Source organism: Choloepus didactylus, chromosome 4 (assembly GCF_015220235.1).
Source record: "Choloepus didactylus isolate mChoDid1 chromosome 4, mChoDid1.pri, whole genome shotgun sequence".
Taxonomy (NCBI): domain Eukaryota; kingdom Metazoa; phylum Chordata; class Mammalia; order Pilosa; family Megalonychidae; genus Choloepus; species Choloepus didactylus.
This window is the reverse complement of record NC_051310.1, coordinates 5,441,199-5,463,709: the sequence shown is the minus strand read 5'-3', so window position 1 is coordinate 5,463,709 and position 22,511 is coordinate 5,441,199. Positions and strand designations below refer to the sequence as shown.

At 41.9% G+C, this 22,511-nt stretch overlaps 1 protein-coding gene across 10 annotated transcripts in view; it reads left to right on the top strand.

Moving 5' to 3' along the window:
* The window catches only part of PPP2R5C (protein phosphatase 2 regulatory subunit B'gamma), a 157,409-nt gene that overhangs the window by 79,959 nt on the left and 54,939 nt on the right, over positions 1–22,511 (top strand). For all 10 annotated transcript variants that reach the window (XM_037831843.1, XM_037831845.1, XM_037831848.1 and 7 more), the window contains one exon: positions 3,848–4,047. In XM_037831843.1, coding sequence (XP_037687771.1) covers positions 3,848–4,047 — 200 coding nt within the window. The remainder of the gene's footprint in view (positions 1–3,847; positions 4,048–22,511) is intronic.

Sequence of the window (22,511 nt, the reverse complement as noted above, 5' to 3'; positions counted from 1 at the left end):
TAGTTTTTAAGGCTTTTTGTTTTTTTGGTTACAAAAACAGCTCATTTATACTGTTAAAAACATGAGAATACTTAAGTGTATAAAGTATACCTCTTTTCCACTCCCCAGTGGTGCTGTCCTATTAACACAGCAGAAAATCTTTTTTTTTTTTAATATGCTGACCAAGAAAACCTAAGTTAACTTGCATTCAAAAAATATGGATGTATTTGATAGGGCTTTAGTATGCAGTATTTTTTGCTTTTATGTTCAATTTGATTGTTGTAATATAAATTTTTTTAAATAATCAAATTGCAAAAATAGCCAAAATGAAATTTAAAAAAAGAGAGCTCACGATGTTATACTCACAGACCTGTTTATAGAATATAAATGAAAATAGTACAGTGACACCTTGGTTGCCTGGAACACTGGAAGAACCAATGTAATTTCCAGGTCGTTGAAATTTTCCTGCCATTTAGGAGCATTTTCAATAGAAATTTTCTGAAAAAGCCTTTTACTGCTCTTCTTCATCATAATAGGTTTATTTTCGTATTTTGATGACAACCTATTCATTATTCTGAATATCAGTTCTTGTACTGTGTTTGAAAAGTGAGCGGTGCTTTCAGGACTTTTGGGGTACAGAAGGCTGACCTGGCACGCCCTGCACAGCCCAGCGCCCTTGTCTTGGCGTGTATCATCCTGTTCTCCGTGCTCTGCCACATAACAGCACCATGACTGTTCCGGTTTGCTAATGCTGCCATTATGCAAAACATCAGAGATGGATTGGCTTTTATAAAGGGGGGTTATTTGGTTACACAGTTACAGTGTCCAAGGTAAGGCATCTACAATAGGGCACCTTCACTGGAGGTTGGCCACTGACGTCCGGAAAACCTCTGTTAGCTCGGAAGGCACATGGCTGGCATCCGCTTGCTCCCAGGTTGCCTTTCAAAGTGGCATTCTCCAAAATTTTGCTCTTGGGGTGTTTTGTCCTCTATTAGCTGCAGCTCCTCTTCAAAATGTCACTTTCAGTTGCTTTCCAAAATGTCACAGCTGCACTGCATTCCTCTGTTTATCAGTTTTTTGTAAGGCTCCAGTGATTTAATTCAGACCCACCCTGAATGGTTGGGGTAACACCTCCATGGAAATTATCCAATCAGAGGTCTTGCGCACAGTTGATTGAGTTACATCTCCATGGAAACAATAGGCTCCAACCTAATCAACACTAATAGGTCTGCCCACCCCCCCACGAGATTGCATCAAAGAACATGGCCTTTTTCTGGGGGAAATAATACATATAACCTGGTCCATTGACCTTGGGCCAGGCCTCAGCTCAGGGTCTGTTTCCTCATCTCTGAATAGGCAGACTGGCAGCCCCTGCGTGGTCCTGCAGCTGGAAGGACTCAGTGAGACAGGGTTCTTAAAGGACTTACCTGGCTGCTACCTGGGACCAAGCTGTGGGGAGGTCCCAGGTGAGGAACGTCAGGGTGACTCTAGGGTGAAATACCGCTGCTGGAGAGTGTGAGGGTGCCAGGTGGGTTCGAAATACATAAGTGTTACTACATCTATGCACTTGTTTATGGTGATCCTGGAAAATTGGGGTATGAACAGAAGTGTAGAAATGAGTAAAGATTAAAGGAAATGAAGTCTTTTAGTTGAAAAAGGCTAGGTATTTGAATGTTAAGAGAGCCAAATGTAGTCAAGACTTTTACTCACTTAAAATGATAGGACGCTCAGTATTTGACGTGTTTAGAAACCAGGTGTTGGTCCTCAGCGTCTCTGAAGTATCCTTTGTGGGGTATCCGATCGCCTGGTGGTGCACTTCAGATCTCTGTGTGCAGTGTCGGAAAAAAGGGACACGCAGAGGGGTACGTTCAAGTCACAATACCTGAGGGTCTGCTCTTTGCAAGGCTCAGTGTTAGACATTAGGGGATACAGAGACTCGAAAAATGGCACCTGCCCTCAAAAGCGTCTAGTTGGGGAGGTAAGAAATACTTCTACAACGAGCGCTAACCATTTAAAGCCTGAGGAAGAGCACAGTGACCGACTGGCTCAGAGTCGTACGTTGTGTCAAACTGTGGAAGTGAGGAAGCCTCGTGGAGGAATCTGAGCAGGAAGCGGGCGGTTGGGTGGGGGCCGTGCTGGGTGCAGCCGAGAGCCCTGGAGGTGCCTGTTGTGTCTGAGGCTCGTGTGGGGTTGTGGTCCCAGCAGCATGGTCTCAGGACCCCTTCACGCTGCTCAGAAGTATTTAGGGCCCCAGAGAGGTTTTGTTTATGTGGGATATAGCTATCAACAGTGGCCACATTTGAAGTTAAACCGGAGAAAAGTTTAATGTATTCATTCATTTAAAAATAAGCTCATTACGTGTTAACATAAATAGCATTCTATGAAAATAGCCATAATTTCCAAAACAAAAACAATTTTAGTGAGAAGAGTGACATTATTTTGTGTTTTTGCTAATCTCTTTAATAGGAGATAGCTGGATTCTGATGCTTCTGCGTTCAGTCTCTTCCATATGTTGCTTTAGTTTAAGTATAGGAAGACAAGTGGTTATAACAGGGAGGAATATTTTAATATGTTAATAGCCTTTTCAGATCGTTTTGGACCATCTTTGATATTACAACATAACCCAACAAATGGGTTGTTTCTCCAAGGAACTTACCATGTGGAATCTGAAATCGCATCAGTGACCTGTCTATTACATTGAAATCCATTGAGGCATCTTGCACTCTGAATGGCTTGTTTGCCTGGGCATGATTTTGTAACATCACTTAGTGAACATTTGGAAAATACTGGCTCATTGAGTTATGCATATGACCCAATTGGTTGACACATTTCATTAAATATGTGTATATATATGTCAAAAACTCCTATTCCTTAATATCACCACTGATCTCATTGGGGAAGTCTTCATCTCTGGGAAACTGTCATGCTTACATAGGCAGATACAGGTTTGCCAAAATTTCCAGAATATTGGAAAGCTTTGTTTGAATCCAACTCCATCGCTTACCCGCCCTGCAGTGACCCTCTAGATCTGTTTCTTTATCTCCGTTACATTATCGTAAGGATGAAATGGAGAAATGTGTGTAACTTTGCATTGACACCTGGTCCAGGTAAGCACTCACTAAGTAATAGCTGCTGCTGTTGCATTATTACTTGTGCTGCTATATGTTGCTGTCATCATCCGCATGGTCAGTCATCATGATAGGGCCGAATGAGGAAGGAAAAGTGCTTTGGGAACACTGGTGGTGACCCTCACTGTGTTTGTAAGTGACTGTTTGACAGCCTTCAGATGTCAGGTCTTCAGGAGCCAGTTGCTATCTGCCAGCCAGAGTGAACAGCCACTTTTGTAAATTTGAAAGTGTCCTTCCCCTTCCGTAAATTGAGAACCAGTAGACAGCAGTGAGCATCCTTCCCCTCTGGCCCTTCTTCCCTTGCCTGTACCCCCACTGTGTGGTTGCGGTGTCCTCTCAGCGCAGCTAGCCCCTCCCCACAGCTGCCCCCCCCCCCCACTGCCTTTGGTCTGTGGCCCAGCACAGGGCCTGGTGTGTGACGATCAGGGCTCAGATAGCGTTTGTTGGATCAGTGCATTCAGAGGGAATTTATTTTCAACAGTGCTCTTGACGTGGTTTCAAAGACTTAAAAAACATGGAAACTATATGTGAAACATATGACTTGAGCCGTGATTAGCTTTTCTTTTTCTTTTCATTTTCTTTAAGGGTTGTTTAACCTCTGTTCAACCCAACCTCATCTCTTTTTGTTCTTGGATTTCTATTCATTCAAATTAAAAAGAGTAGAAGACTTAAAATGTGTTTCTCAATAACTTTGGGTTAAACGTTTTTGCAATCAATACATTTTGCTTTCTGCTTTTCAGATGTTCCTCCTGCTGATCAAGAGAAGCTTTTTATTCAGAAGTTACGTCAATGTTGTGTCCTCTTTGACTTTGTTTCTGATCCACTAAGTGACCTAAAGTGGAAGGAAGTAAAACGAGCTGCTTTAAGTGAAATGGTAGAATATATCACACACAATCGGAATGTGATCACAGAGCCTATTTACCCAGAAGTCGTCCATATGGTAAGTGATTACAGTTTAGCCAGCGTGCCCCCACCCTGAGTCTCAAACAGGACTCTGAGATTCTTAGGACAAGCTGAGATAATTGAGCCTAACACAACACTATCCCCCTCCCCCGTCCTGTTCCAAAATTTGACTTGAATCTTGAAGAATGAATGTCTTTTTCCTAACGTGCCCTGGATTGTAGTGATGTGATAGTAGCGAGGGTTTGTTGTATGTCTTCTAGGGACCATTCTACCCACTCTGCGTTTACAGATGCATTTATTAACTATTCTAGGGTGGGAATATAAGAACTTTTATTTATATTGGTTAGTTTATTCTCTTTAAGTTTATTTTGTTTTTTTAAACATATATAACTTTTATATAAAAGTGCCCATATATAGTTTGAAAGTAAACATGCCAACACTACAGGAAAATTTTAAAGATAGGGCAAAATTAGAAATAGTGGTAGCACTGTGCTGGTATCAGGACATTCATCCTTGATTGGCTGAGATGGCCTCCATTTTCCTGTGCTTGTATCAGGCAGTCCACCCTGATTGGCTGAGACGGCCTCCATCTTCCTGTGCTTGTATCAGGGCAGTGTTCCCTGATTGGCTGAGAGGCCTGTGTTGTTTGTTTTGTTCCCACGGAAGTCTCAGTTCTATGCATCCTCGTTCTTGACAGCCTTTGCGGGTCATTTTGTGCTGTTCTGTGTCTCTCACTGTGACCACAGGCAGTACCACCAAGAAAGTTCCATGAATTGCAGTTACTAAGGCTGCTACTGGCCCTACAGTGACCCTCTAGACCTGTTTCTTTATCTCTATTATGTCATTGTGAGGATGAAATGGAAAAATATGTGTAAATATGCACAGGGACCTCCAGTTTTCTGTTGTTGATGGTGTTTTCAGACTGTTGATATTTTATCTGCCTTTGAAATTAGTGCTGCCCAGTTGTCATTGTCGTTTAATAGAAAATGTTCAATCTTGATTTTCATTGAACTCTTTACCAAATTACTGGGTTTTTCCCAAAGCTGTATATTGTATTTCAAAATCCACTAAATTTGTTGACCTAAAATACTTTTGTTTCTTCAGTCTTTCTGCTTTGGAAAAAGGAAATAAAAATAATGTTCATTTCTGTAATTCACAGTCTGCTGTGTCTGAAATTGAAATAAACTTGGTTAATTTATTACTGTTAACTTTTGAAGTTCAGGATTTGCTAGCCTGACCACCCAGATTTACTCCTGAGGAATAATGGTGACCATATAATTATCAGCTCGTAAATTCCCTAAAACCTTACCGGTTCAGCTTGAAGAAAATTGGGGAATATCTTTTTTCTCTCCTTCATTTCAACTCTCTTACTTCAGAAGGCATCCCCAACCGAGCATCATAAAGAAAAATCTCTAATATTTTCTCCTATAATTTTTCATACTTTTGTTTTTCACATTACAGTTTTATAATTCTCCTGGGGCTGCTTTTTATGAGGTAGTATAGGGACATAAATTTATTTTCTTCTAAACTGATAGCCATTCATCCATAGATCATCTGTTGAATATTGTATTTCCTCCACTGATTTAAAATGCTTCTTTAGTATATAATTACATATATCTTAGGTGCATGTTATAATATATATTGAGTTTATATACAGCTATCGTATAATAAATCCGCACGTATGCACGAGTTTTCTGTCTTCAGGGAGCTTGGCTGCCTGTCCCTGGGCAGCACTCGTAGCCTGAGAGGACAGAGTCTGCAGAGAAGTCCACTGCCAACGTCACTTGGCGCGGACGGGCTCACGTGCCTGCCTCAGCCTCCTGTGCTCCCAACTGCTTGCGTCAGGCTCTCGTTGGTGTTTGGCAGTAGTGGTGTGTGGTACCAAAATTACTTAGGATACTTAAAGCGCCAAAGAGTTATTTTCTTAGATAAACGATCATTACTTCTCCCACTGCTAAAATTGTTTCCTAACTAGATTCTCTTTCTGCTCTCTGAATCTTGTTCCCCAACCCCTGAAAATCAAGCTCATCGTCACAGGTTGTAGGACACATTGCTTTCTGAAGCATTTAAACCTTGATTGAGCATCCACGATGGTCCAGTACTTTTTTAGGATAGGAACGAAAGTAGTGAACAAGGTGAAGAAGACTTCTACCCTCCTAAAGCTTTCATTCTATTGTGAGAGACAGGGATAAAATAAGCCACATAAAATCTAAAATATAGAGATTATGGTGGCGCTATGAAGAAAAATAAAGCGGGGTCAGTGGGTAGAGTTGCGGGGCTGGGAATGTGATTTCTGCCCCATGCCCATTATGGGTGGAGAAAAGGTAGGAAGAGGATGCAGAGAGGAATCTTCTATGAGATGAATCAGACGCTTCTCTGTAGTCACCGAGAGAACCCGAGATGGTTCATTTTCTCTCCAACGAGACAGGTTCACGAGAGAACATTTTTCCCTCACCCCTTCTTTGTCTAGAGCTTAGGGTGGGGGCATGGATGGGGCACCTTAGATTGTTAGTTTTATTTATCATTGTCTTGTTTCATTTTGTTGTAAAGCAGAGGGCAAGGCAGAAAGGTTTAACGCAAGAGGAGAGAGAGTGCTGGGAGAGGGGGTGCTGTCAGTGGTTGCAACCGCTCTCAGGAGGGTGCACAATTGAAGCCGTCAGCAGGAAGCCTCCGTCCCCAGGAGTGCCTGAGTCCAGATTGGCGGGCAGAAAAGATCTCAGTGTCCTCGTGGTTCCACTCCCGTTAGAAAGCCATCTTGCTTGAAGTGTTGCCAGTTGTTTTGATCATTTCTTTTTGGTTTTATGTAGCTTTTTGTTTTGCTCTGCTTTTGGTCATAGTATTTGTTCTGGTTTGCTAAAGCTGCCAGAAATGCAATATACTAGAAATGGATTGGCTTTTACAATGGGGGTTTATTAGTTCACAAGTTTACAGTCCTAAGGCCATGAAGGTGTCCAAACGAAGGCATCAGCAAGAGGATACCTTCACTGAGGAAAGGCCGATGGCATCCGGAAAACCTCTGTCAGCTGGGAAAGCACATGGCTGGCGTCTGCTGATCCTTTGCTCCCGGGTTCTGGTTTCAAAACGTCTCTGTCCTGTGTTAGCTTCTCTCTCTCAACTCCTGTACTTCCTTGCTTGTTTCTCCCAGGGCGTTTTTCTCTAAGTGTCTGGGGGTCCTCTCTTAGCTTCTCCAGGGCAAACTCTGAGCTTCATCTCTTAGTTTCTCTTCTGGTTCTGGTCTCAACAGCTGTCTACAAAATGTCTCTCTGTCCACATCTCCAAGTGTCTGGGTCTCTGTCGGCTCTGAGCTCTCTCTCTCTCCCTGAGCTCTGTTAAGGACTCCAGTCACATAATTCAGACCCACCTGGAATGGTCAGGGCCACATCTCCATGGAAATAATGTAATCAAAAGGTCCCACCCACAAAAGGTCTGCCCCCATAAGAGGGCAATAGAAGAGCATAGTCTTTAAGGGGGTACTAATGGATTCAAACCAGCACAGTATTTTTAAAGACACAAATTTCCACTTGCTTTGAAGAATTAAAAGCTTTGAAGATGTTGTGTTCCTAATGCTATTCATTTTGTATCTCTTGCCTATTAGACTGGACTGCTGTGTATTAGCATATTTATGGCGATACACTTCACATACCAGTTCACCCATTTCAAGTGTACAATTCAGTAATTTTTTATTACTTCCACAGGATTGTGCAGCCATTATCATAACTAGGTTTACAACATTTTCTTTCCCATTAAAGGAAACCCTGTACCCATTAGCAGTAACTGCCATTCCTGCCCCCTCTCCCCCCAGCCATAAGCAACCACTAATCTACCATCTGCCTCTGTAGATTTGCCGAAGTACACACATCATGTAAGTGGAACCATACAACACGTGGTCTTTTGTTGCTGGCTTCTTTCAGAGGCGTACATACTGCTTTCAAAGTTCATATATGCATCAATGTTTCGTTTCTTTTTATTGCCAAATAATATTCCTATTGTCAGTTGATGGACACTTGGGTTATTTCCGCAATCATGCTGCTGTGAACATTCATGTTCAAATTTTTGCGTGGACATTTGCTTTCGTCTGTCTTGGGTATCTACCTTGGGATGGAGTTGCTGGGTCATGTGTTAAGTCTGTGTGTTTAACTTTTCAAGGGACTTGCGAATCATTTTCCAAAGAGATTGTGCCATTTTATATTCCCACGGTGTACAAGGGCTCCCGCGTCTCCACCTCCTTGCCAGCACTTATTAGCATGTGTGTTTTTGATGATAGCCGTCCTTGTGGGCGCACAGTGGTACTTTACTGCGGTTTCAGTTTGCATTTTGCTGATGACTGATGATGGTGAGCATCTTTTCACGTGTATTTTTTTACTGCTCAATTAATCAGGCATCTTAGAATTTAATCTTAGGATGAATCTTACAGAAGATCTAGCCTGATCCTTTTATTTTCCAGATTTAAAAAATTGAGGTTCAGAGAGAGGGTAAAAAAGGAGCAATACCTGGGGTGGGGGCCGGGGGCAGGGTGTAGCCTCTTAGTGTTTAGTTTCTCAGGCCTAAATTACATAAGCTTTATTATCTCTTCATTTCGGTCATATTTTCAATATAAGTGGCCATCTGCTTTTTCAATTAAATTATTACTTTATCTGTTTTTCGGGTATGGGTTTTCTTCTTATAATCAAAATACTGATAGCAAAACCAATGTTACTGTAGCATTTTAAGAAATGCAGGAGGCGGTGTCGGGCGGCCTGGGTGTCGGGCATGCTGTGCAAGCTCGCCCTCGACCAGGTCAACGACTGGTTCCCCATTGGCACAGATGTGGAGTTCCGGGGCTCCCCAGCTGAGGCGGCCCAAGAGGAGGCAACGTGCAAGGAAGTAAAGGGCACTCCTGGACCCTGGGCGGTTCAGTGGGCTACCAGGAAGGGTTAGAGAAAATAACATCAGAAGACACCAAGTTAACTTACATGACAGCTAGGGTCCTGCTTCAGAAAATAGTGCCAAGAGCTTGATGGAATTCACTCATGTCTTCATCGATGAAGAACATGAACGAACCAAAGAAGTGGATTTCTTGCTGTTGGTAGCCCACAAACTTTTAAGAACAAATTCACATTTTGTGAAGGTGAACCTGATGTCAGCTGCAATTAACAGTAAGGACTTTGCAGACTACTTTGCAGTTCCTGTGCAGAACAGGATGAGCCCTGCATGTATTTTTGAAGTGGAAGGCAAGCCCCATTCAATTGAAGAGTGTGATCTTGATGACTCGGAGCACATCCGTCATAGCAGACTGTCTCCTCATCTGGAGAAACCAGTGATAACCAGGGAGATATGTGGAATTGCCGTTTTCTCTCAGCCAGATGTTCGATGTCTTGGATGTGAAAGAGAGTGAGCTCTGGCTGTGGACGTTCACCATGACTGCGTTTCTTTTCTAAGAGTAAGGACATCCTCTTGGATAACCCAGAATCATGATCGCATTGAAGAAAATTAACAGTAATTCCCTAATGTGTTGATATGCAAATTTCCCATAATTGTTACCAGAATGTCTTTATAGCTGTTTTTCCCCTGAAACTGGATCCTAGCATATTTCACACATTATATTTGATTGTTAAGTGTTTTTAGTCCCCTGTAATCTAGCCCCCTCACTTTTTTAAGTGACACTCGCTTTTTGAAGCATCTAGCCCACTTGACTTGTAGAATATTCCACATTTGGGGTTTCTCCAACTCCCTTATCATGGTATTGATTAACTTTCTCCTCTCTGTCCTATGTGTCCTGAAAGCTGAAAATTTAGGTATAGATGAGGCTTGATTAGATTCGGGGTAAACATTTTTTTAATGCGGTTTCATTGAGATACAGTCACACACCATACAAAGAGCATCTCCTAGGTGATGATGCGGCTTTGTGTCATAGCACATCGGGAGGCACATGTTGTCACGTTGTGGCAGTGTTGGCTTGATCATTTGGTTAAAGTGGTGATGATGACAGATCTCTTTATTTTAAAGTTATGTTTTCCCTTTCGCCATTACCAAGTAATCTGTGGGATGATACTTTGGGACTGTGAGAACATTATGCTACCTAACAACCTTCCATCTGGTAGCTTTAGTATCCATTGATGATTTTGCCTGAGTTAGTTATTACGTTAGTGATATTTTAATTTTATCATTTCTTCCATATTTATTCCTTACGAGTATTCAATAAAAAGGAATTTTATTTTTATTCCCCTGCCCCTTTTCTCCCTGTCTCTTTCTGTCTTTTAATGGACTCACTATGGATTTTTATTTATGTAAAGTGTCAAAATTAATTAGTCAGTTTTCTTTTTTGATGCTCTAATTATCCAAAAAAGCTATCAACTGTCAGCAATTAGACCCACAATCCGGACAAGGTTGGATTTGGTAGTGATTTCTTAGATATGACACCAAAAGCACGAGCAACAACAACAACAAAAAAATAGTTAAGATGGACTTTGTCAAAACTTAAAACTTTTGTCAAAGGACACAATCAAGAAATTTAAAAGACAGCCTACAGAGTGAGAGAAAATAATTGTGAAGCATGTATCTGATAAGGGTTTAATATCCAGAATATATAAAGAAATTCTACAACTGAACAACAAAAAATAAAAAATAACCCAGTCAAAACATAGGCAAAGGAGTTGAATAGACATTTCTTTAAAGAAGATAAAACAAATCACCACTAGGCCCAGGGAAAGAAGTTCAACGTCATTGGTCATCAGGGAAATGCAAATCAAAACCACAAAAAGATACCACTTCATACCCACTAGGATGGCTATTATTAAAAATAATAATAATAATAAGTATCAACCAGTATGTGGAGAAACAGGAACTCTTAAACATTGCTGGTGGCAGTGTAGAATGGATCAGCTGCTGTGGAAATCAGTTTGGTGGTTCCTCAAAAAATTGAAAGTAGATTTACCATTTGACCCAGCAGTCAGTCTCACTTCTTGGTGTATACCCCAAAGGATTGAAAGCAGGGACTCAAACAGATGTTTGCACACCAGTGTTCATAGCGGTGTTACTCACTGTTGCCAAAAGTTGGAAGCAACCCAAGTGTCCATCAGCCAATGAATGGATAAAGAAATGTGGCATATATATGCAATGGAATATTATTCAGCCATAAAAAGGAATGAAATTCTGATACGTGATGCAATATGTATGACATGATGTTAAGTAAAGTAAGCCAGATACCCACAAAAAGACAAATATTGTGAGTAACAGGATGTGTACATCTGAAATGAGTCAGCACTCAGAAGATCTACATGGCTCCGTGAACCATTATTTTCCAAGTGACCAGTAAACATTGTTATAAAATCAGGCACAGGCAGAAGGGCCATTCAAAGTACAAGCAAGACCCCTGGATTTAAGGTCAGAAGGACAGCCAGCCATGGATAAGGTTTCAGATTCCAGTAATAGCTCACCTTTAGTAAACTCCCACAGGTTGAGTTTTGGTCAGTGTCAGAGAAGCCCATGATTATCTGAAAGGGCTATTAAAATATTCCTCCCTTTTCCAACTGTATATCTGCATGGGACCAGATTTCCTGTATTTCAATCAAAACAACATATGACAAATAGATTGAATGCAGAAACAGACATGAGAATCCAGCCGTTTTTTTGTTGTCAGACATTAAAGAGATTTGCAAAAATGTAAAACAGTGCCACTCTTCTCATTAAATTTTTGTTTTGAAAAATATAGTGACTTTTCATAAAGCTGTTATTTATATTAACCTGTAATGGGTTTTTTCAATGAATTAATATTTTTAAAGTTTCTCCAGTTTGATTTCTGAAGCAGTATCAATAGATATAACTGTCATAAACAAAAACTCTTTGAAGGCCTCAACAATTTTTAGGGATATATAGGGAGCCCAAGACCAGAAAGTTTAAGAACCACGTTTCTACAGACAGTGCAGCTCAAAGTCTGGCGTCAGCATCACCTGGGAGTTTGTCAGAAATATGGATTCTTGGTCCTACCCCAAACCTATTGAGTCAGGCGCTATGGGTATGGGACCCAGCAGTCTGCTTTTATGTGCTCTCCGTGTCATTTTTAGCATGCCAAAAGTTCATCATTATTTTAAATAACTTTCCTACATTGCCAGCTCTGAGCTTAGAATCTTAAATCCTTCATATAATACCTGTGGCAACTCTAACTTCTGTAGATTACCAGGTCCTTAAGAGAAAGACTTTGTGCTCTTGCATTTCTTCGCTGAATTTAGCCCAGGAGCTCAGTAAATGTTGGATTTGAAGTTTTCTGCATAGACTTGAGCATTCAGGCTAGTTCTTAGTAGTCACAGATGAGTATAATCTGAAGATCAGTAAAGGAGTTGGTTAAATCAGCGATTGACATCAAAATGAACCTTAGAATTACCCTAAGCTCCTGGGCTGTGTCAGTAAGTAAGACAGCTTGTTGTGCTCACTGAATCATTCAAGGAGGACGTACACACACCTGCTGGATCACAGGCAACGGGCGGCCTCCGGGGGCTGTAGCAGTGAGTAAGACCTGATCTCTACCCTGCTTGGGAGACAGGACAGGTAAGCGGACAGGTGCAGACCAGGGGGACGAGCTGGGGTAGAGATCATCACAAGGACTGGCAAGAGCAAGTGCACAGGAACAAAGCGCTCAAGAATCCAGGGCCATGGCATCAACACTGAGGGCCAAGGCACTGGGACGGGACGGCCAACAGCCAAGCCAAAGGTCACTGGAGTGGACGGCAGCCGGGAACAGCACCTCTGAAGGCCCTGAGACCAGAGAGAAGGCGGATTGGGGTTTGACCAAAGCTTAGCGTGCCAGATGGGTGAGGCCGGAATCTAAATCATGAAGAGCCTTCTGGAACCTAGGAGCTGGGACCTCTGGGAACTAAGCCCATGTGGCAGCCCCGCATTTGCTCTGGCTGCGGTGTGGAAACAGATGGAGGGGCCTTAAAAATGGAGGTACCCAGTGGCTGCTGGGCTGCCTCAGGAGGTGGAGAGAAGTAGGCAAACTCTAGCGATCCCAGGAGGGAGGAAAACGACATGGTGGTGGATTTGATGGGCCGTCTGGGAGAGGCAGGACGAGCAGGCTCAGGCCTAGCACGTGGCACAGTGGTTCTGGCAGAAGAAGGATCTGGCTTGAATCTTATTTGTTATTTAGAGCTCTTTAATTCACAATTGTTCGAGCCAGAGGGGAGTTGACCAGGCAGATGCTGGGCGGCTCTGACTTCCCTCTCCACTCCTCTTTCTGTGCCCTGCGCAGCTCCCTTCTCGCAGGCTTATCTGCATTGGGGTGGCCTCCAGCGGGCACTAGCCACAGGGGCCTGATGCCTGCGTGTCCCCCGCCCATCCTCGTCCGGACCCAACCCAGGGTTCGGGCCCCCCAGCACCACTGGGTAGAGTGGGGGAGAAGGGATTCCTCAAGAAGGGCGACGGGTGCACACTGGGGCAGATGAACTGTCATGCTCCACCCAGCTTTCCCTCGCCAGTTGTGTGGCTTTAGGTGAGCGCGTAATTCTCCAAGCTTCAACTAGTGCTTTGGACTCGTGGATAGAGGCAGCACAGTTAGGATGAAAGGGGGTCACGTAGAGCTCCAAGCAGGCCCCTCACTGGGGTGGCATCCTGGCTCCTCGCCCCTCCTGCCTCCCGGGCCCCCTCGGTGTGCCCCAGACCCATGTCCAGTGCTCCTTCCAGGCTGCAATACAGAGAGCTTACTTAACTCTTCTGTTTCCTTCCATGGTTCTGGAGCTGCTTCCTAGAGAGTTGTGTAGATTATTTTAAATAGTGACTGAGGCACTGCAGATATATGGTCTAAAGTGTGCATTAATGTTTGTAATCTATAAATAAATTAATAGAAGTAAAATCAAGAGTGGGAAGTTGTGAAATACTATACACAGTACAGTTACTCTACTCTGCAGCGTTGTTCACACCTTAGATTGACTTATTGATTCCATTTTATAAATAGGTTATTAGAAAAATAAATCTAAGGGGATGTGGTACAAACGATCAAGTAGCTGCCTTCAGATGGTGTGATGATGTGAACTTTCCCCTTTTACTATAGATTTTTGTAGTTTAAAAGAATTGTAATAATGATCATGTATCATATTTGTCATCAAAATATTAACAAAGATATGTTTTCTTAAAAAAGAAGAAGAGACCTGTCCGTAGTGTAATTAGCAATGCCATCAGGACCCATGGTGGATTTCCAGGAAAAATGCTTCACGTTGTTTTAATTCAGCCCATACTGTTGGGAGGTGACTGGATGTTGACTTTCAGTTCTCTTTTCCTTTATGCTTCAGGTTATTTCCTTTAAGGCGTAGGAGTTTGTCCTGGGATTGACGGGCCAGGTCCTTGGTGGAGATTACACACGCGGACACCTCAATGGTGCCTTCCACGTAAAGACTGATGTTGGGTGCTTTCCTCTTCTTTTCAGATCCTATACTTACTTGTTAGGGTGAAGATAATTTTGAAATGGGAATGGAAAGAATTTTTGGAAATAAAGGGGGCAGTAAATTAACCAGTGATGCTTCAAATAGTGTATGCATTTATTTCAAGTGCTAATTTTAATGTTGTGTTATTCCCCTTGTTGCTTAGTTTTTGTTTTGCCAAAGATGAAATAAAAAGGGTTAATAAAGAGCAAATGTCTTTGATGAACAAAAGGTAGATTTAAAAATAAAGTTTTTTTTTCCTGAGTATCTCCTTGTTGCTCAGATATGGCCTCTCTCTCTAACTAAGCCACCTTGGCAGGTGATCTCGCTGCCCTCCCCGCTACGTGGGACCCGACTCCCAGGGGTGTAAATCTCCTGGCAACGCAGGATATGACTCCTGGGGATGAATCTGGACCTGGCATCATGGGATTGAGAACATCTTGACCAAAAGGGGAATGCAAAATGAAACGAAATAAAGCTTCAGTGGCTGAGAGATTTCAAATGGAGTTGAGAGGTGAACATCTTATGAACTATATAGATAACATTTTTTAGGTTTTAATATACTGGAATAGCTGGAAGTAAATACCTGAAACCACCAAACTCCAACCCAGTAGCCTTGACTCTTGAAGATGATTGTAAAACAATGTAGCTTACAAGGAGTGACAGTGTGATTGTGAAAACCCTGTGGATCGCACTCCCTTTATCTGGTGTATGGATGGATAAGTAGAAAAATGGGGACAAAAACTAACTGAAAAATAGGGTGGGGTGGGGGGATGATTTGGGTGTTCTATTTTACTTTTATTTTTTATTCTTATTCTTGTTCTTTCTGGTGTAAGGAAAATGTTCAAAAATAAATTGGGATGGTGAATGCATAACTATATGATGGTACTGTGAACAGTTGATTGTACGCCATGGATGATTGTATGGTATGTGAATATATCTCAATAAAACTGAATTTTTTAAAAAAAGCATTTTTTTTTTTTAAATCAGACAGAGAATGATTTTTCTACTCTAAATACCAGTGAACCATTTTTTGGAAATTTGTTCTTATTATTTTGAGGGGGTTTTACTTTGTTTTGTTTGATTTTTTTAATTATAAAAGAAATGCATGTGGGGTTGACAGATTTTGGGTGGCTGAGAGTTTGCAAATCATTGGCGAACATCTATTTGCATTAGACACTTTCATAGACTTCTTAATGGGAATATGAATTGTTGGTACATCTGAGAAATTTATCCCTAGCATTTATCCCAATTATTCCCCTTTGAAGAATCTATTCTGAAAAAAAGCCCCCCCAAACCAAAACCCACAGTACAAAAATTTGAAGAAAAATAATTATAGCATAACTTCTAATTTAAAAATCTAGAAAAACCTAATTCTTCAAAATAAGAAAATAATTAAGTTATGGTGTCTACAAAATAAAGTGTTTTGCAGACTCTTAAAATGTTTACACAGGACTTTAATGATATGAAAAATATTCATGCTATAGAGTGAAGCATAGAAAAGAATCCTATTAAATCGTAATAGATATGTTAAAAGCTCTTATCTCTAATAGTGAATTTAGAGGTGATTTAAATTTTGTCCTCATGATTTTATTTTCTGTAATTTGCCTACAATAAGCCAATATTGCTTTTGTCATAAAAGAAATAACAATATAAATTATTTTTAAGTCCACTAAAAAAAAAAAAAAAAAAGAAATGCATGATTATTTTAACAAATGAAACAAATACGAACACACAGAAAGAAAGGGTTACTTTATTTTCTTACTCCACCCCTCTCCAGTTCTAAACCCTCTGCCCGTCCCCATTTCCATCCAATGGTCATAGGCTACAGCCATGGTTCCCAAACTATGTGCGAAGGCACCCCCAGGGGGCGCAGCAGAACCTACAGGGACACTGCAGGATGTTTTAAATTCTCAGGAGAAACAGCAACATGTGCCAGACGCCACAGCAACTAGCTTGAGTCATTCCATTTCAACATTAGGTAGTGCTGTGGTTTCCTCGGCTGCTGGAAGCACATACCATGACACGGTTCAGCTTGAACAACGGGAATTTATTCGCTTATAGTTTTGAGCCTGAGAAAATGTCCAAATCAAGTCTTCATCGAGGTGATTTTTCTTCTTGAAGACCAGCTGTCAACGATCCTTGGCTCCTCTGCCACATAGCAGGGCCCATGCCAGTGCCTGCTGGTCCTTCCCTTCTTTCCGAGTCATGCTGCTTTCAGCATCGTTCTTCTTTGGCATGCGTGCGCTCTTTCTCTCTCTCTCACTCTCTCACACTCTCTCACACTCTCTCACTGTCATTCTCCCTGTGTTTGCTCCGTTTATAAAGGACTCCAATAACAGGATTAAGTCCCATCCTGGAAGAGCTGGGTTTCATCTTAACTGAAGTGGCCTCATCAAAAGATCCCACTTACAGTGGCTTACACCCCCAGGAATGGAGTGGATTTAAGAACATGTTTTTCTGGGGTACACACAGCTGCAAACCTCCACAGATAGTGACATCTCATATTTGTGAAGTTGGGTTTTTAGTGGTGGCTGTGATAAAAACCATGAATGAAATAAAAATATTAATTTTTCTTTCAGTTTATGTGTAGTTTTTGTTCAATAGGGTACTAGAAAACGGTGGAGATGATGGATGTGTTCATTATCTTGATCGTGAAAGTGGCTTCACAAATGTCTACATGTGTTAAACTTACCAAATTGTATACTTTAAATATTTTTAAGCTAATAAGTTGTTAGGACACAAATACTTTTAAACCACTAAATTAATGGAATGATTGGGGTGGGGGAGTGTTTTGTTTTTTTGTCTCTTTTGCATTTTTTTTTTTTTTTTTTTTTTTTTTTGGTTTTTGGTTTTTGGTCTAGGGTCACAGTGAGGGCATCATGAGCCAAGAAAGTTCAGGAACTTAAGTCCTAGTGACTATCTTTCTATAACATGTTTTAAAATTAGTTTTTATTTTACATATAGTAAAATCACTCTCTTTAGTGAACAGTTCTATGAGATTTGACAAATGCAGTTAGTCATGTAACAACCACAATAACAGTGCAGAACAGCTGCATCACCCTCCAAACTTATTTCTTTCTGCTCCTTTGTAGTCAGACCCTCCCCTCACCCTTGATCTCTGGCAACCGCAAGTCAGTTCTCTGTCACTCTTGTCCTTTTCTTTTCCAGGATGCCTTATAAATGGATTCATTCACCCACTGAATGTAGCCTTTTGAGTCTAGCTTCTATCACTTAACGTAAGGCATTTGAGATTTACCCGTGACGCTTTGTCTCTGATAGTTTGTTCCTTTTAACTGCTCGGTAGTATCTGATTATATGGTAGTGCCACGTTTTATATACCTAGTTGAGGGGCGTTTGGATTGTTTCCAGTTTTTGGCAGTTACAAATAAAGTGGCTCTAAGTGTTCATGTGTAAGTTTTGAAATAGGTTTTCATTTAACTTGAGTAAACCACTAGGAGTAGGATTGGTGGGTCGTGTGGTAAGTATATGTTTACCTTATGAGGGTTGCAGATGTCCCGCGTCCTCAGCGTCATGTGGTTTGGTCAGTGTTTTCATTGTGTGATTTTAATCTGCATTTCCCTAATGACTATTGATGCTGAGCATTTTTCCTGTGTTTGTCTCCTGTACCTTTGGTGAAGTATCTGTTCAAATCTTTTACCCATTTTTAAATTGGATTGTTTGCTTACTTCTTACTGCAATCTGAGAGTTCTTTACATATTCCAGATTGAAATCCTTTGCTACGTAAGTGCGAATACTTCCTGTCAGTCCATGGCTTGTTTTTTCATTCTCTTAGCAGTGTCTTTTATGGAGCAAAAATTTTTAATTTAGATGAAATGCAATTTATAATTTATTTCTCATGGCTAATGCTTTTGGCATGGAATCTAAGAAATCTTTGCCTAACCCAATATCACAAAGATTTTCTCCAGTATTTTCTTCTAAAAGTTTTATAGTTACATTTTTTATGATGAGGTCTATGATCTAATTTGACGACAGTTCATTTTTTGGCCTATGGATGTCCAAGTGTTCTAGTATCATATGTTGAAAAGAGTAACCATTCTCCGTTTAATTGCCTTTACACCTTTATAAAAAATCAGTTGACCATATCTGGGTCTGTCTCTGGACTCTGTCCTCCGTTGATCTATGTGCCTCTATGCTTGCCAATGCCGTACAATTTTCATTTTTGTCATTTTGAATTTTAAAATCAGGTGTTGCGAATCCTCCAAGGTTGTTGTTCTTTTTCAAAATCATTTTGGCTGTTTTCCTGTCGTACCTTTCCATATAAAATTTAGAGTCAAATTCTCGTCATCAAGAAAACATCCTGCAGAGGTCTTGACTGAATTGCACTGAATATGTAGATTTGCGAGAATCGACACCTTAGCGATACTTGAGTCTTTCAGTCCTTGAACCCAGCACATCCACCTTTTGGTCGCCTTTGTTTTGTAGTCTTCTTCGTACCAATCACACCCATGAATCTATTTTTTAGATTCATGCGTAAGTATTTCATTTTTTGGTGCTAGTTGATTTTTTATTTCAGATTGTTCATTATCTTTTTTGGTTGTTCTGTCAGTTGTTTTTCCCCCACGTTTCTGGGTACACATAAGTAATTAGAGTGGTCTACCCTCTTGTTGAATTGAATCCTTTATCATTATAAATGACCTTCTTCATCCCTGGAAGTATTCTTTACTCCGAAGTCCACTTTTTCTCATATTGCAGTAACCACTCCAGCTTTCTTTTTTTAAAATCATATTTTTTACTGTGAAATATAACATATATACATAGAAGTGATAACTTTCCAAGTGCAATTTAACAAGTTAGAGAGCAACTTTCAAAGAATGTTATGGGTTACAGTTCCACCATTTCAGTTATTTCCTTATTGTGAATTATAACATATACAAAAAAGGTGGTAACTTTAAAATTACAGTTTAACAAGTAGTTATAGAGCAGATTTCACAGAATGCTATGGGTTACAATTCCAGCATTTCAATTCTTTTCCTTCTAGCTGTTCTAGTAACCTGGCAACTAAGAAAAAGAAAATTATATAGAGATTCAGTATTCATAATCCTTGGTTAAGTTCCATCATGTCTATTGTTACCCCTTTCTCTAATCACTTTCCCAATCCTCAGGGATGTCTAGGCAGTGACCACCCTAACCTCTTCATGTTGAAAAGGGGTGTCGACACTATGGGGAAAGGGGATGCATCTGGTTGATGTACTTGAAGAGGCTGTTGCCTCTGGGTTTTGGGACTTAGCTGTCATAGGAGTTCTCTGAAGGATTTAAGTTTCTGAAGAATAAACTTAGTGAGTGAATCTTTTACAGCTCTCACATAGGGATCTGCATATTCTTTAGGGTTTGGGGGACTACTGTTAACCTGGGATTATCATATTGTCATTTGGCATACATAGCTGAAGCTTAGGAGTAACCTTCAGGACAGCCTCTCAACTCTATTTGAATTTTCTTAGCAACTGAAACCTTATTTTGTTGCCTTTTTTTTTTCTCTTTTGGTCAAAAAGGCATTCTCAACCCCTCAATGCCAGGGTTACACTCATTCCCAGAATCCATGTCCCACACCTCCAGGGAGACTCACTCACCTGGGGGGTCCTGTCCCACATCAGGAGGAGGTTGATCTATTTATTTGCAGAGTTGGGCTTAGAGAGAGAAAGTCCACATTTGAGCAACGAAAGAGGTTCTCTGGAGGTGACTCCTAGGTACAATTATAGGTGGGTTTAGCCTCCTCTTTACAACCATAAGTTGCACCAGAGCAAGCCTCAAGATTGAGGGCTTGACATAAAAAATAGGGGGTTCCTAAGTTCACATAGCATATGTTACGTCCACAATAATCCATCCATATCTCACATTAGCATCACTTAGTTGTACAGTCCTCATCACTCTCCATTTTAAACAATTTTCATGACTGAAAACACCCCATAGCTCTTGTCAGCCCTTAATTATTTGTGTGGTTCTAATAAGGTACTCCTATTAATTATAGGCCTTAGTATGCAGTAGGTAGATTTTTCCCATATACCGTTCTGTTGTCAACTCTCTGTACTAGTGTCATATCTTAGAAGTGTGTCATGCAAACATGACTATATTTTATAGTCATACTACATACTTTATTTGTAGTGCTGTCTGTGGGATATACGCCTTTAAACAAACCCTTTCAATCGTATTTGCATTCAATACAGCTCTGATACTTACAATTCCATTAACAAATAATCGTCACCCTTATCCATTCCTATACCTTTGAATTCACCGTCACTTGTCCGGCGCCGCCCCGCTCGACCCCTGTTCCCCGGCCGGCGAGGGGAGAAACAAGGGATGAGAGAGAGAGAGATGCAGACCACGCAAACTGACCTGGCTGGAAGTCACGACTCGAGCCACACGGCGGTTGCGAGAGCAAGTCTTTTACTGAAGCTAGATAAGCATTCTCTGTTACAGGTTTCCACGCGGGGCAGAGTGCCTCGCGGGAGAGCAGCCTCGATGTGGCCGTCAGGTACGGCTCCTAGTGGGCTGTCTCCCCGAGGTTCGCTTGGGCAAACTCTTAAGTACTCTACTCATAACCAATGATCTAGCGCCGCGCATATGCACTCAATTGGCAGATAGGAATAGTGAGTGTGCACGTCATAAGCGGAAGCAGGATATGGGCGCCATCTTGGCTCATTCGATGGGCGGGGGGACTTTGGAGCAGGTTTACAGCGCATGCGCTATGCCCGTCCCGGGAGACGGCTCTCCACATCTCCCCCTTTATTATTTATATCGACCCAGTGTCCCCAGTGATGAGTGTGCTCCCGTGAACCCAGATGGCTCACAATTTGTTCCGGTGCTTTGGGGAGTCTGGACTAGGTCTCAGCCATTTAGCGGCGGAGCCTCTAGCACCGACCAGAATGCTCACCTCATATGGAGACAGGAGAGTCCGTGAGCTGGAAACAACATGACTCTCCCTGCAGTGCTTTGCCTTGCAACTGGGGGACAAAGGCGGGGGCAGGGATAGCATTAACCAGAGTCGGAGGCGTCACTAGGCGTCCCTATGCATTGGCTAGAGTCAAGTCTGGCCACAACTATGACTCTGCCTTAGGGACCTACCTGAGACAAAAATTATGACTGCTGGCGTCGCCCGTTATACCCGGGACACAGCTGCGCGCTTAGCTACAAACCTCGCTCCCGAGTGCCCCGCCCGAGGCGGCCAGGATGGGGTATGGCCATCAGAATGGTCGCTGTTGGGGGTATCAAAGGTGGAGGACATAGCCATCATAGTGGTAACACGGTACTGCCGCGCTTGAAACAGGCGTTCTAGCAAAGATTTAACAATGACTAATCCCACCAATGGTCCCACCATCAAGAGAATCCAATTAGTCAAATTGGGCCAAGAGAACCAAGAGGTGACTTGGTCCCACAGATTTTTTACAGTCTCGCCCAGTGTGGAAAGGTCGAAACTAACAGGCTTCAATTTCCTAATGTTCTCAAGTCCCTGAAGGTCGGATTTCACTTGGTCGGAGAGATTGGTGAAGTTGGGGAGATAAGTGTCCTTGAGCCACTCGGCGACATCTTGCTGCTCCTCTGTCAAGTTCACCCTAACCGGGGTGACACAAAGCCTCCCGAATAACCATCGGGTATCACACGTCTGCTGGAGAACTCTCCAGAGTCCATCTATTTCTAGTCCAAGTTCATCTATCTCCGCTAGGAGTTTCTGAATGGCCTGGAAATTTAAGTTCAGCATCTGATTGTGGCGGCGTAGCACGTCTCGGGTAAGGTATGCCTCTTGGACGCCTAGACTTAGAGAAGGGGATATTGTTAAGTGAAACAACTTGAGAAACAGGGCCAACCCAGTCGGTTGCCTTGACGGGGAGCCAGACATAACTTGGGCGATACACTAGGATAGCGGGGGCGGCGAGGCATCCGGGTCTTTGGAACGGTTGCAGACTGTAGGAGCAAACCCCGGAAGGAAAAGGCACCTTTGAGTCTCATTTTTACTCAAGATCCCTTCACAAGACTGGCGGCTCTTCCCTGTAACGTTAAGAAATTCAAGCAAGACTCCCTTACTTAACTCGCCATTACCAGTTTCACAAGTAGCATTCGCCGCAACTGTGGTGTTGACAACCTTGACAGAGAGGTT